Below are 12362 nucleotides of genomic sequence, written 5' to 3'. Positions count from 1 at the left end.
AAGAGCAAACATCTAACATTGATTTGTCACCTACTTTTGTCCCCATGCAGTTTACTTATGAAGCTCCAAAAATGAATGTATATAATTAATGCCATATAAATATTAGGCATATAAAATTTTGAATTTGAGAAAAAGTGCCATATTTTTAAGCCTCTGTAGAGTTGGTTTATTTTGGTGATAATTACGATGAAAAACCACATAATGATTAATATGTTGTATTTTGAATGGGCTTTCCTCAAATTGTTGCCTATTATAGGTCTACTTCATTGCAGTAATTTCTTTCACCAAAATAACTATGGTAATCTAGTGGTTTTTTCCAAAAAACTTTCTATGTGCATACAACATGATTGAAATCATTTGATGCAGGATTTGCTTAAAACTCAATTTCAAAGTTTGGAAAATATTTGTTCATTATTATAATTAAAAGCTTGAACTACCAGCTACTTTCGTGATACTCTATTACTTCTACTAAACCTGTGACAAATTGATAAAGAATTCACAACTCTATTATAACCTGTATGTGCTTGATTGCTATAAACTTACTAGGTATGTTTGAGAAATCTGATTATACACTTACTTACCAACTTACTTATATAAACTTTTACCAGGACATTTTAGAGTGGTAGGAATCAATATAAGTTTAACACGTCTTTTTTGCATTTGTTCATCAATAAAAGATAATGAGAAATGTCTAGTATATAGATGACTGATGGTTACATCTGTGTCTACAGGTAAAAGAAGCGGAATTCCTGTCAAATATAATGAAAGATAAAAGTGGACCTAAAAGCAGGGATCTGAATAAAGAAAAGGAATCTGAAAGCAATCACAGGGATAAGAGCACCGCATATAATAATATCGGTATAGTATATCTGGATTCATGTGAATCTGGATACACAAGAAAGCAATGAAGTGTTTTACTGAAGCGCTGAAGTTGAATCAAACAATGTATGAAACGAAAACTAACCACACAGATTTTGCAAAATGCTATGATAACATTGGTTCAACATACCAGTCACTGGGCAACTACAGACAAGCATTAGAGTATCACACCAAAAGACTAGAGATGTACAAGGCTGTGTATGGTGAAGATGCCAACCACACTGATATTGCAATCAGCTACCTCAACACTGGCTTAACACACCAATCTCTGTGTAATTATAGAGAAGCATTACACGTTTCTGAGCGAGCACTTGAAATTCTAAAGGTGGTACATGGAAAGGATAGAAACCTCACAGATGTTTTAAGCTTGAACTCTTGCATTGGCTCAATACACAACTCGCTGGGTGACTACAAAAAAGCATTAGAACATCACAAGAAAGCACTCTTCATACAAAAGGCTGTAATTGGAGAGAACACCAACCATACCAATAATGCTGTTAGCTACAACAACATGGCTTTAGTACACAGCTCTTTGGGCCAATACAGAACAGCGTTACAATATTACGAAAAAGCACTAGTCATACAAAAATCTGTGTATGGAGAAGACACTAACCATACTAATATTGCTACCAGCTACAGTAACACTGGGTCAGCATACAACTCACTAGGCAATTACAGAAAAGCATTACAATATTACGAAGAAGCACTAGTCATGCGAAAAGCTGTGTATGGAGAGAACGCCAACCATGCCAATATTGCTGATAGCTATGGTAACATAGGCTCAGCAAATGACTCACTTGGTGACTACAGAAAAGCATTGATATATTACAAAAAAGCACTAGTCATACAAAAGTCTGTGTACGGAGAGAGCACTAACCGTGACAATATTTCTACCATCTACAGTAACATGGCCTTAGTACACCACTCACTGGTCAATTACAGCAAAGCATTAGAACATTACCAAAAAGCAATAGTCATACAAAATGCTGTGTATGGAGAGAACAATAACCATACCAATATTGCTACCAGCTACAATAACATTGGCTCAGTACACAACTCACTGGGTGACTACAGAAAAGCATTACATTTACACGAAAAAGCCCTAGTCATACGAAAAACTGTGTATGGAGAGAACACCAACCATACCAATATTGCTGCTAGCTTCAATAACATGGCTTCCACACACAAGTCACTGGGTGACTACAGAAAAGCATTAAAATATTGCAAAAAAACATTAGTCATACAAAAGGCTGTGTATGGAGAAAACACTAACCACACCAATATTGGTGCTAGCCACAGTAACATGGCCTCAGTACACAACTCACTGGGCAATTACAGCAAAGCATTAAAATATTACAAAAACACTTTAGTTATACAAAAGGCTGTGTATGGAGAAAACACCAATCATACCAGTATTGCTGTTAGCTACAATAACATTGGCTCAGCACACAACTCACTGGGTGACTACAGAAAAGAATTAGATTATTACGAAAAAACCCTAGACATACAAAAGGCTGTGTATGGAGAGAATACGAACCATAATAGTATTGCGGTTAGGTATGGTAACATTGCATCAGCACACACTTGACTGGGTGACTACAGAAAAGCTTTGGAATATCAGGAAAAAAGCAGTAGCCATGCGAAAGGCTGTGTATGGAGAGATCGCCAACCATACCAATATTGCTGTCAGCTATGGTAACATTGGGTCAGCACACAACTTACTGGGTGACTACAAAAAGCATTGGAATATTATGAAAAATCACTAATCGTACAAAAGGCTATGTATGGAGAAAACACTAACCATACCAATATTGCTGTTAGCTATGGTAACATTGGATCAGCAAACAACTCACTGGGTGACTACAGAGAAGCATTAGTATATCACGGAAAAACACTAGTCATACAAACGACTGTGTATGGCGAGAACACCAACCACAACAATATTGCTGTTTGCTATGGTAACATTGGGTCAGCACACAACTCACTGGATGACTTCGGAAAAGCACTAGAATATTACGAAAAAACCCTAGACATACAAAAGGCTGTGTATGGAGAGAATACGAACCATAATAGTATTGCGGTTAGGTATGGTAACATTGCATCAGCACACACTTGACTGGTTGACTACAGAAAAGCTTTGGAATATCAGGAAAAAAGCAGTAGCCATGCGAAAGGCTGTGTATTGAGAGAACGCCAACCATACCAATATTGCTGTCAGCTATGGTAACATTGGGTCAGCACACAACTTACTGGGTGACTACAAAAAGCATTGGAATATTATGAAAAATCACTAATCGTACAAAAGGCTATGTATGGAGAAAACACTAACCATACCAATATTGCTGTTAGCTATGGTAACATTGGATCAGCAAACAACTCACTGGGTGACTACAGAGAAGCATTAGTATATCACGAAAAAACACTAGTCATACAAACGACTGTGTATGGCGAGAACACCAACCACAACAATATTGCTGTTTGCTATGGTAACATTGGGTCAGCACACAACTCACTGGATGACTTCGGAAAAGCACTAGAATATTACGAAAAAGCCATAGTCATACAAAAGAGTGTGTATGGAGAAGAAGCTAGCCATACCGATATTGCTGTTATCTATAGTAACATTGGGCTAGCACACAACTCACTGAGTGACTACAGAAAAGCATTAGAATACTTCAAAAAACCACTAATCATACAAAAGGCTGTGTATGGAGCGACCACCAAACATACCAATATCGACATTAGCTACAATAACATGGCTTCAGTACACCACTCACTAGGTGACTACAGAAAAGCATTACATTTACACGAAAAAGCCCTAGTCATACGAAAAACTGTGTATGGAGAGAACACCAACCATACCAATATTGCTGCTAGCTTCAATAACATGGCTTCCACACACAACTCACTGGGTGACTACAGAAAAGCATTAGAATATCATGAAAAAGCACTAGTCATACTAAAAGCTGTGTATGGAGAGAACAGAAACCATACCAATATTGCTACTACCTACTGTAACATTGGATTAGCATATTACCCACTGAGGGAATCCAGAAAAGCATTAGAATATTACAGGAAAGCTCTAGTCATGTTAAAGGCTGTTCATTGAAGAGATACCAACCATGTCGATGTTGTTAGAATTTACAATAACATTAGTATAGTCTACGAATCCATAGGTAAGCATAAACATGCTTCGATATACAAAAAAAGATTACTTGCTATCATGAAGGCAAGACAAGCATCATCATCTCCATAGGGATATCAACATACACAAGAGAAGACAACTGACTACATAAAACTAATATATAGCTGACTATCCATAGTTTAACATTTACTAACTAGGATCATCATACTCAGATGTAAATTAAACTGGTTTGTAAACTTAAATAGTGAGTCTGATGCAAGTCAGGAACAGTGGTAAGAGGCGGTGTTAAGGTTAAATATAGCATCAGCCAGTTATCAGGATGGGATATATGAAATTCTTTAAATTGGTTATAGCTAATAATTTCTTTTTCTTTCTCTTTTTATGCACTAATTTAATATTTTTCTTAGGATATTAATATTATAATAATCCACTATTCGTAAATTTTATATGAGTTTTTTCATATTCAATTCACAACAACCATTTTTATTGTTATCCTCTGCTGCAAGCAAATACCCCTGTACATAGAAAAGACACCAGCTTTATTAACATTTCCAGTGGATACAATCATACCAGTGCAGTGTGCATGGAGTATAACTCATCATCTGACTACAGCTCAGCATTAATGTATCAAAACAAATCATTCGTGTTCAGAGATGAACATATAGTAGTTACTATAATATGTTGATTGATGAGATAAAGTTTTAATGAATAGACAGTTTAATGAGTGTATTCCTTCGTTACAGTAAACAGACTAATCACTCGTAAATTAAATATTCAATATGTAAAGTCAAACAGTGGTTACAGACCGTCCTTCCTAGTAGACACAATCTTAGAATAATACGGCAAGGAAGTCAGCTCTCAGTAAGTACTATAATGTAGGTTTACAATTTAGAGAGATGTACATCGAGTAGTTACAGACCTTTTTAATACACGCCAAATGAGAATGATACGGCAAGCATAGACAAGCAAAAAATACCCCGAAAGAACTTCCTTCTTTTTCTGAAATTAGTAAATATAGCAAATTATAACTTGATTTTTTTTTAAAAACTGTTTTCTGAAATCCTTTTCTATATTTGATGTTTTTTAAGCTCGTAAGAGCTATCAGTTCTAAGCTGTTACAATTATAGCTTTTAAAATACTTTTTTACAGTCACATGCTTAGCTAACTACAGTGTGACTCCTAATCTAACTGACAATAGACGCAGAGTAGTCTATGACATAGAAGAAAGTTGGTACAAAGGAAACCACTCCCTCAGCTATGATGAACATCAGCAGATGATCAGTAACCATAAAGCATTTCTAGGGAAGTACAGAGATGATACTAAGGAAGACTTTAGTGCTCTTGATGCTTCAGGAAAATCTGTGAGTGATGATGACATATTCAGTAAGGACAATCTTAGAAATGCAGAAGAATTTAGTCAGAAAGTTTTCTCAGCAAGCAAAACCTGCAGTGAGAGAATTGTGAAAGTATCTAAAAAGATTATCCAATCAAGTATTGATGTGCTGAGGAAGAAAGATGAAGAAGCTCCGTGTAAGTTTGCTATCATTGGATTGGGTTCCATAGCAAAGGGGATGCAACTCCATACTCTGATCTAGAATACGCTATCATTGTTGAGAAGGAATCAGAATACTTTGAAAGATTAGCAATAGACAGCTACTTCAGAATAGGAAATCTAGGTGAGAGTCCTCTGAAGTCCTTTGATATTGATGAGTTGAAGACAAACAGTGAGTTAAGTAAGCTAGCTAAGAGTACTGTCACTAGATACAGAATAGATGGAATCACTACAAACTCTGGTAACATCCCAACAGGTAATGGTAAGGTGGGAGGTTTGTGTCTGACATTAACGGTAGAACAATTTATGGAACTCTACATGAAAGAGGCAGAGAAACCATTTGATGGATTTGCAGAAGATAAATCTGACTGTTAGACCATTTGACCATCTGAACCGTTTTTATCTACCATTTTACCGTTTTACTTTCCAATGGAGAAGAACAAGGCACTAGACATGTATGAAGAGTTTACCGATGCAAGAGAATCATGCGAAGTTTGTAAAGGAAAAACAAGCTGTCAAAGTGAAACACTTAGAATTAGTTTATCAAGTTTCAACCACCAGCTAATCTGAATGTCAAGGTGAAGGAAAATATATTCAGATATCCAACTCTTCTCGCTAACAACATGAAGATGTGTCTCGGACTCAGCAGTTGTTGTCACTCATGGGATATATATTCAGAGCTTCGAAAGCAAGGCCTTCTGTCACCAGCCATTCATCGGTACCTGAATATTCTCCTCGCTCTCTCTCTATATATACATTCGAACTTCAGCATATCTTAAGATGCAATCACAGATTGTGTTTGCACAGATTGACAAGTGTTATCATGGTGGCCAAGAATTATCTTATGCTGTTCTAGTGCACTTGGTAGTACATATGGGCTGCTTACTCACACATATTAAACAGTCTGTAAAATACAAACTCACTCAACTCTCTGATCCAACCATTACTAAAGAACATCTCACTACAATGCTTAAAAAATGGAGGTCTCAAAAAAAATGAATTCGGGGTGAAAGCAGACGTTCTCTATTTCACTGGTCAATATTCTGCTGCCAACTAAATCAGCTGCCCTTGTGCTTGCTGTGAGATAGTCAACAGTTCAACATCCTCTCAACTAGATTCACTAAGGAAGAACTTTAAAAAATGTATAGAACTGTGTGCATATCTTCTCTATTATACAAATAACTATAAGTATGCATTAGAGTATTTCCAGTACTTCCTCTCAGAACAAAAGCACCAAGGACTCTGGAAGCTTTTGGCTGCACACTGCCACAAACAACATGGAGTCGACTACAGAGCAGCTCATCAACTGATTAAAGAGGTTGGTTGTTTATATAAGCAGAGATACACTCTAGTATACCTTAGGTAAACTCATATACATGAACATCTCTGAAAAGTATATCTCTCGCTTGTAACTTCCATCTATGCATCAACAAAAGTGTATGCTTGTAAATTCAATTTACCATTGACAAAGTAAACCCGAGTTTGGTTACAAAATAAACTCATCTGTAATTAAAACAAACAACCTCGGTAACCTCTTGTTATCTCAACTATTAATGTACACTACATATTTGTTCACAGATTTACAGTATCTAATTATGAGAAAAATTGACATCGAATGATTTATAAAGACTTGACAGCCATAAATATAACTATAGCAATTATAGCTATAACGGTTTACATGAGATGCCAAAATGCTCAGACAGAACATAGAGTAGATAACTCTTGAGAGTACACACACCAACATTTAAATTTAAATTATGCATCTGCTGGTATTAAACCAGACTTTTTACTCTTCCTTGTGTTTGTAGGTGGGTGATGATGTGAGCCTGCTAGGTATTATGGACTGTGAAGGAAAAGATGAAAGCGATCAAATAGATATGGCAATCACCTATGAGAATGTAGGGTTTGTATATCTGACACTATAGGTGAATATGAGAAATGACTGGAGTATTGTACTGAAACATTAATGATGGTTCAAACTACATGTATATATGGAGATATGGATGATTCAGATGTTGCTTGCGCTTACAATAGCATTGGTTTAGCACATCGTCATTTGGGTAACTACAACCAAGCATTAGATTATTCTACCAAAGGACTAGACATACACAAAGCTGTGTATGGAAATAATACAAGCCACGCTTCAATTGCTGCCAGCTACAATAAAATCGGATCAGTACACTATGCATTGGGTGACTACAGAAAAACATTAGAGTTTTTTACAAAAACACTAACCATTCATAAGGCTGTATATGGAGGAAATACCAACCGCACTGATATTGCTTTCAACTACAACCATCTTGGTTCAGCCTACTGCTCTTTGGGTGACTATAGAAAAGCACTAGAATATTATAGCAAAGCACCAGTTATGCGAAAAGCTCTATATGAACATGCTTCCGACTACACTGATATTGCTAACAGCAACAGTAACATTGGTGCACTATACTGCATACTGGGTGACTACAGAAAAGCATTAGAATATCACGAAGAAACACTAGTCATGAAAAAGGCTGTGTATGGAGAGGACACCAACCATACGGATATTGCTATTAGCTACAGTAACATTGGCTCAGTACACCACTCACTGGGTGACTACAGAAAAGCATTAGAATATTACGAAGAAGCACTAGTCATGAAAAAGGCTGTGTATGGAGAGAACACCAACCATACGGATATTGCTGTTAGCTACAACATTGGCTCAGCACACAACTTAGTGGGTGACTACAGAAAGGCGTTAGAATATCTTAGCAAAGCACTAGTGATACTGAAGGCTGCGTATGGAGATACTGCCGACCATATTTATATTGCTACCACCTACAATAACATTGGCTCAGCACACAGCTCATTGGGTGACTTCGGAATAGCGTTAGAATATCATAGGAAAGCAATAGTAATGCAAAAGACTGTGTATGGAGATCCTTCCAACCACAATGCTATTACTAGTATCTACAATAGCACTGGTGTAACATACCAATCACAGGGTGCCTGCAAAAAAGCATTAGAATATTATGAAAAAGCACTAGTCATGTCAAAGGCTGTGTATGGAGAGAACACCAACCATGCCGATATTGCTGCTAGCTACAATAACATTGGGTCAGTACACAACTCATTTGGTGACTACAGAAACGGATTAGAATATTGCGGGAAAGCTCTAGTCATGTTAAAGGCTGTTTATGGAGACAATACTAACCACATTGATGTTGCTAAAGTTTACAGTGGCATTAGTTAAGTGCACAAATGCATAGGCAAGCGCACGCATGCTTCAATATATAAAAAAAGATCCTTTACTATCATGAAGGCAAAACAAACATCATCATCTCCATAGAGATATTAATGTAAACAAGAGAACCCAACTCACTACATAAAATTAATACGTAACTGACTATTCATAATTTAACACTCACTAACTAGGATCATCCTACTCAAGTGTGATGTTATATTATGTATGCTACATTATGTCAGAACCATGCATCTTCAAGTCTTTATTTGTTGTTTTAACTATCTGTTCAGTGTCTTCATGCTGACTTTTAACAAATCATATATGATGGAGTTACACTTTAGTGCATCTATTTTCTGAGTTTCCTCTTGCTTTTTGAACTTATATTCCAGTATTGAGGCAATATCCATAACAGTATATTGAGACTTAGAATTAGAGGAAGCTATGTCAACATAGGTCTCTGGTATTTAAACGTTCTCTTAGCATCTTTGACATTTCAACTTCAGTATTCATTTCATTGATTCTGCATCATTTAGTATAACCATGTCATAGACAGTGGCCAACGCATCAACTAATATATCTATCACTTTTATACACAAGTTTTATACCCATCTTTTTCATGTTTTCATTAGTCTTAGGAAAGTGTACAAACTCTTTGAGTTTTGCTACGCATGAGTAACAGCAACCCTGTTTGTCGCAGATTGTGTACTTTTGACTGGTTACACTTTTCATACAGTTTCCCTACACTTTACACTGTGAGGAAACTCATGAGAGATAATGCAGCATTTGTAGAACTCAAGTAATGGGCGATTGCTGTACGTATCTTCCTTTTAACTCATCATTGCTTTGAATTTGGATTACTTTAAGTTGTAACTCTTCAGGAGCATTGGCTGGTTCCACACTGAATCATATGGCAAAGACATTCAAATCTCCTTGCTTAGCTCTCACATAATAAAATCTTCACTCAAACACATCTAGCAGTTTTGCACACTCATGAGCTTATTCATGTGTATTTTCAGGAGTTTGATACTGCAAAGTCGGAAGATGTGAGTTGTTATCTCCTTCCAATTGCGCTTTGCACAGTTTTAGTTTAGCTCTGATAACCTTCACATTTCACAGCAAGGCACTTAGAAGTTGATTATGGTTTTGGATAAACTCGGATAAATTGTTTGTAATGTCATCCATGAAGGCAAGATCACACAACCACTCGCAGTCAACTAGCATCATAACATGCCTGCCTTTCATCTCCATAAGTTTCTTAATTTCTTGTTTTTGATTGCATTTCGATTTCTTGTTCTTGATTGTATTTTGATTTCTTGGCTGAGTTTTTTGAGAAAATTTACTTTACTTTTGCTTGTCCCAGCAGCTCAGCAGCAGTGATGATTTACTCTTTTATAAAGTCTCCATGACTGTGAGGTCTCGGCTTTTTGCAATTAACTCAATACTTGCATAACTATTGCAGAGACAACACTCAGTCTCAAAAAACAGTCTAGTAAATCCAGCTTGTACCATTAAACAATTAGCAATTTAAAGGATGAATAGAAATATATCTCTATTTCTATAGATTCCCACTGCTAGCTATCACAGATTGCATAATTCATTATAATCAAGTACCACATCTTAGCAAGCTGATGAACTTTGCAAATAGAAACAAAATCGGTGATCGGACGTTTTTATTACGATTACGATTCCACATCGTACATAATATAGGTGATAAACTATACATCAAACTACTGTCCGCTTTTGATTAGGTATTGTTGTTGTACCCACATGGTTTATATATTTGCAACTACAGATGTCTCATGAACCCTGTGCTAATCTAAAAGCCTACCGAGTTCTGTTCGTCTTCAGATCTCACAACGCTCAATGTCTAGAAAAACTTCTCACAAGACCAAGTTTCAGAATTCTATCTAAACCACATCAGCCAATGAGTTGTTTGAGCCGTGTTGAGCGGATTACATAACAATACAGCCCAATGTATTTATCATATGGATATTCTGCACCATTCAAGCCTTCATAAAGTATATGGTAATAGTCTAACAGAGAAAACAACACATATAAAAAACGATATGCGACTCAGTAAATCTCTGTAATTGAGAGAATCAAAAGTAAACTAGCAGTTGCTACTTAAAGGTGTGGTTGCGTCATATTTGAGTTGATTTTAAAAGAAAATATTTTTTTTGTCTATCAGTTGATATATTGCTTGTTGTGTTAGGCAATTTCATTGTCAAGATATTTGAATATTAAAATCGAAAAAATTCGATCGCAGTAAAAACGCTCAGGCCAAAAAAACATGCCTAGATTTGCCCAAAATGATGTAACGCCTGATACAACCTGTCTTTATTTCTCGTAGTCACATCGGCTATGTGCGATAAAAGTCTAGTCTTACGCGGCTCTATTGGCATATATTTTATTTTGTATTTGCTCGTGTTGGCTAAAATAAAATTCTAATTCCAGCTACAGATATATTATTACCAATGTCTCAAACGCCTCAAACAAGAAAAATTAAAAATTTGTCATACCAGCTGCTTCTAAATGCTGTGTAAACATCTTAGTACCGACTACCAATTCTACCAGTCTATGATAATTATGTTTGAGCAAACTTTGTAGAATAAGGTCTTTGTATCGGCACAGTTCGGTCGCTACACACACTAACGAAACACAGCCTCCAAAAGCCCCGCCCACATTATGCCAATTGCCTATCCTGGGGTTGAAGCTGCATATCATAGCCCACACTGAAAACTAGTTTCTTACTTTGATTAGCTGATTCAAGTACTAAACAATGGTCGAGCTATGCAAAAGTGCCTGTCCATGCAGCTCTGATTGCACTTCATAAATCCATCTATCAAAAAAGATTTCAGCACAGGTGTCAACTGGGCTATGATATATTCAATGTTCTGCAAATCATTTTTTGCATTATCTTCAACAATATTATTTTATTATATAATTTTTACAAGCAAAATCTTTTTATCTCGGCATAAAGCTTTTATTAAAAATGTCCATCAAGTCGTGGCCACTCACTTAGTTTCAGCTGATAAAAGAAGACAAATTAATCTTCTGCAGCAAACTCAAACAAAACATCATGGTTTATGCATCACACATTTAAGTCGGTCTTTCCCAGTTATGGCAGTTTCCGCGCTGACAAAGCTGCTTCTGCTGGTGGGGGCCACATAAACATCATGTAATCAGTAGAACAAATGCAATAAATATTTGTCATTCATAGATATGTCATTCTAACGCGTATTTACTGAAAGCTTTCAAACTGGGAGTTACTGTAGATAGAATGCGAGTGTAATTTTAAAAATGAATAAATGTCTAACAAAGGCATAAGTACGCCAAGCTAACAATTCAAAGCTTTGGTTCTGGAAGTTAAAGATATGCATTGATCAATCGATTTTCTTCACTTTCTACAAGTGAAAAGTGAACATCTCAAGTCAAATCATAAATCTAATTTACTAGATAAAACTGCCACAGAAAATTTGAAGCAAATATATCTCAGTGAAACGATAAAAAATTATATAGCGATGATTGGTGATAGCAAAAAGTTAAAATTTTATTAATTAGTACAT

The 12362-nt window shown here is 36.1% G+C and overlaps 2 protein-coding genes across 2 annotated transcripts; both read left to right on the top strand.

Annotated features, from left to right (window-relative positions):
- Nucleotides 1–943: 943 nt before the first annotated feature.
- Nucleotides 944–5951, top strand: LOC137394452 (tetratricopeptide repeat protein 28-like). Its single transcript, XM_068081174.1, has 3 exons — nt 944–2075; nt 5174–5554; nt 5833–5951. Exons 1-3 carry the CDS (start codon nt 944–946, stop codon nt 5949–5951), a joined length of 1632 nt encoding a protein of 543 aa, XP_067937275.1.
- Nucleotides 5952–7575: 1624 nt separating this feature from the next.
- On the top strand, nt 7576–8805 carry LOC137394451 (tetratricopeptide repeat protein 28-like). Its single transcript, XM_068081173.1, has one exon. It carries the CDS (start codon nt 7576–7578, stop codon nt 8803–8805), a length of 1230 nt encoding a protein of 409 aa, XP_067937274.1.
- The last annotated feature ends 3557 nt before the right edge of the window (nt 8806–12362 follow it).

The sequence above is a fragment of the Watersipora subatra genome, chromosome 4, assembly GCF_963576615.1.
Source record: "Watersipora subatra chromosome 4, tzWatSuba1.1, whole genome shotgun sequence".
NCBI classification, from domain to species: domain Eukaryota; kingdom Metazoa; phylum Bryozoa; class Gymnolaemata; order Cheilostomatida; family Watersiporidae; genus Watersipora; species Watersipora subatra.
This window is presented reverse-complemented; position numbering and strand designations above follow the sequence as displayed.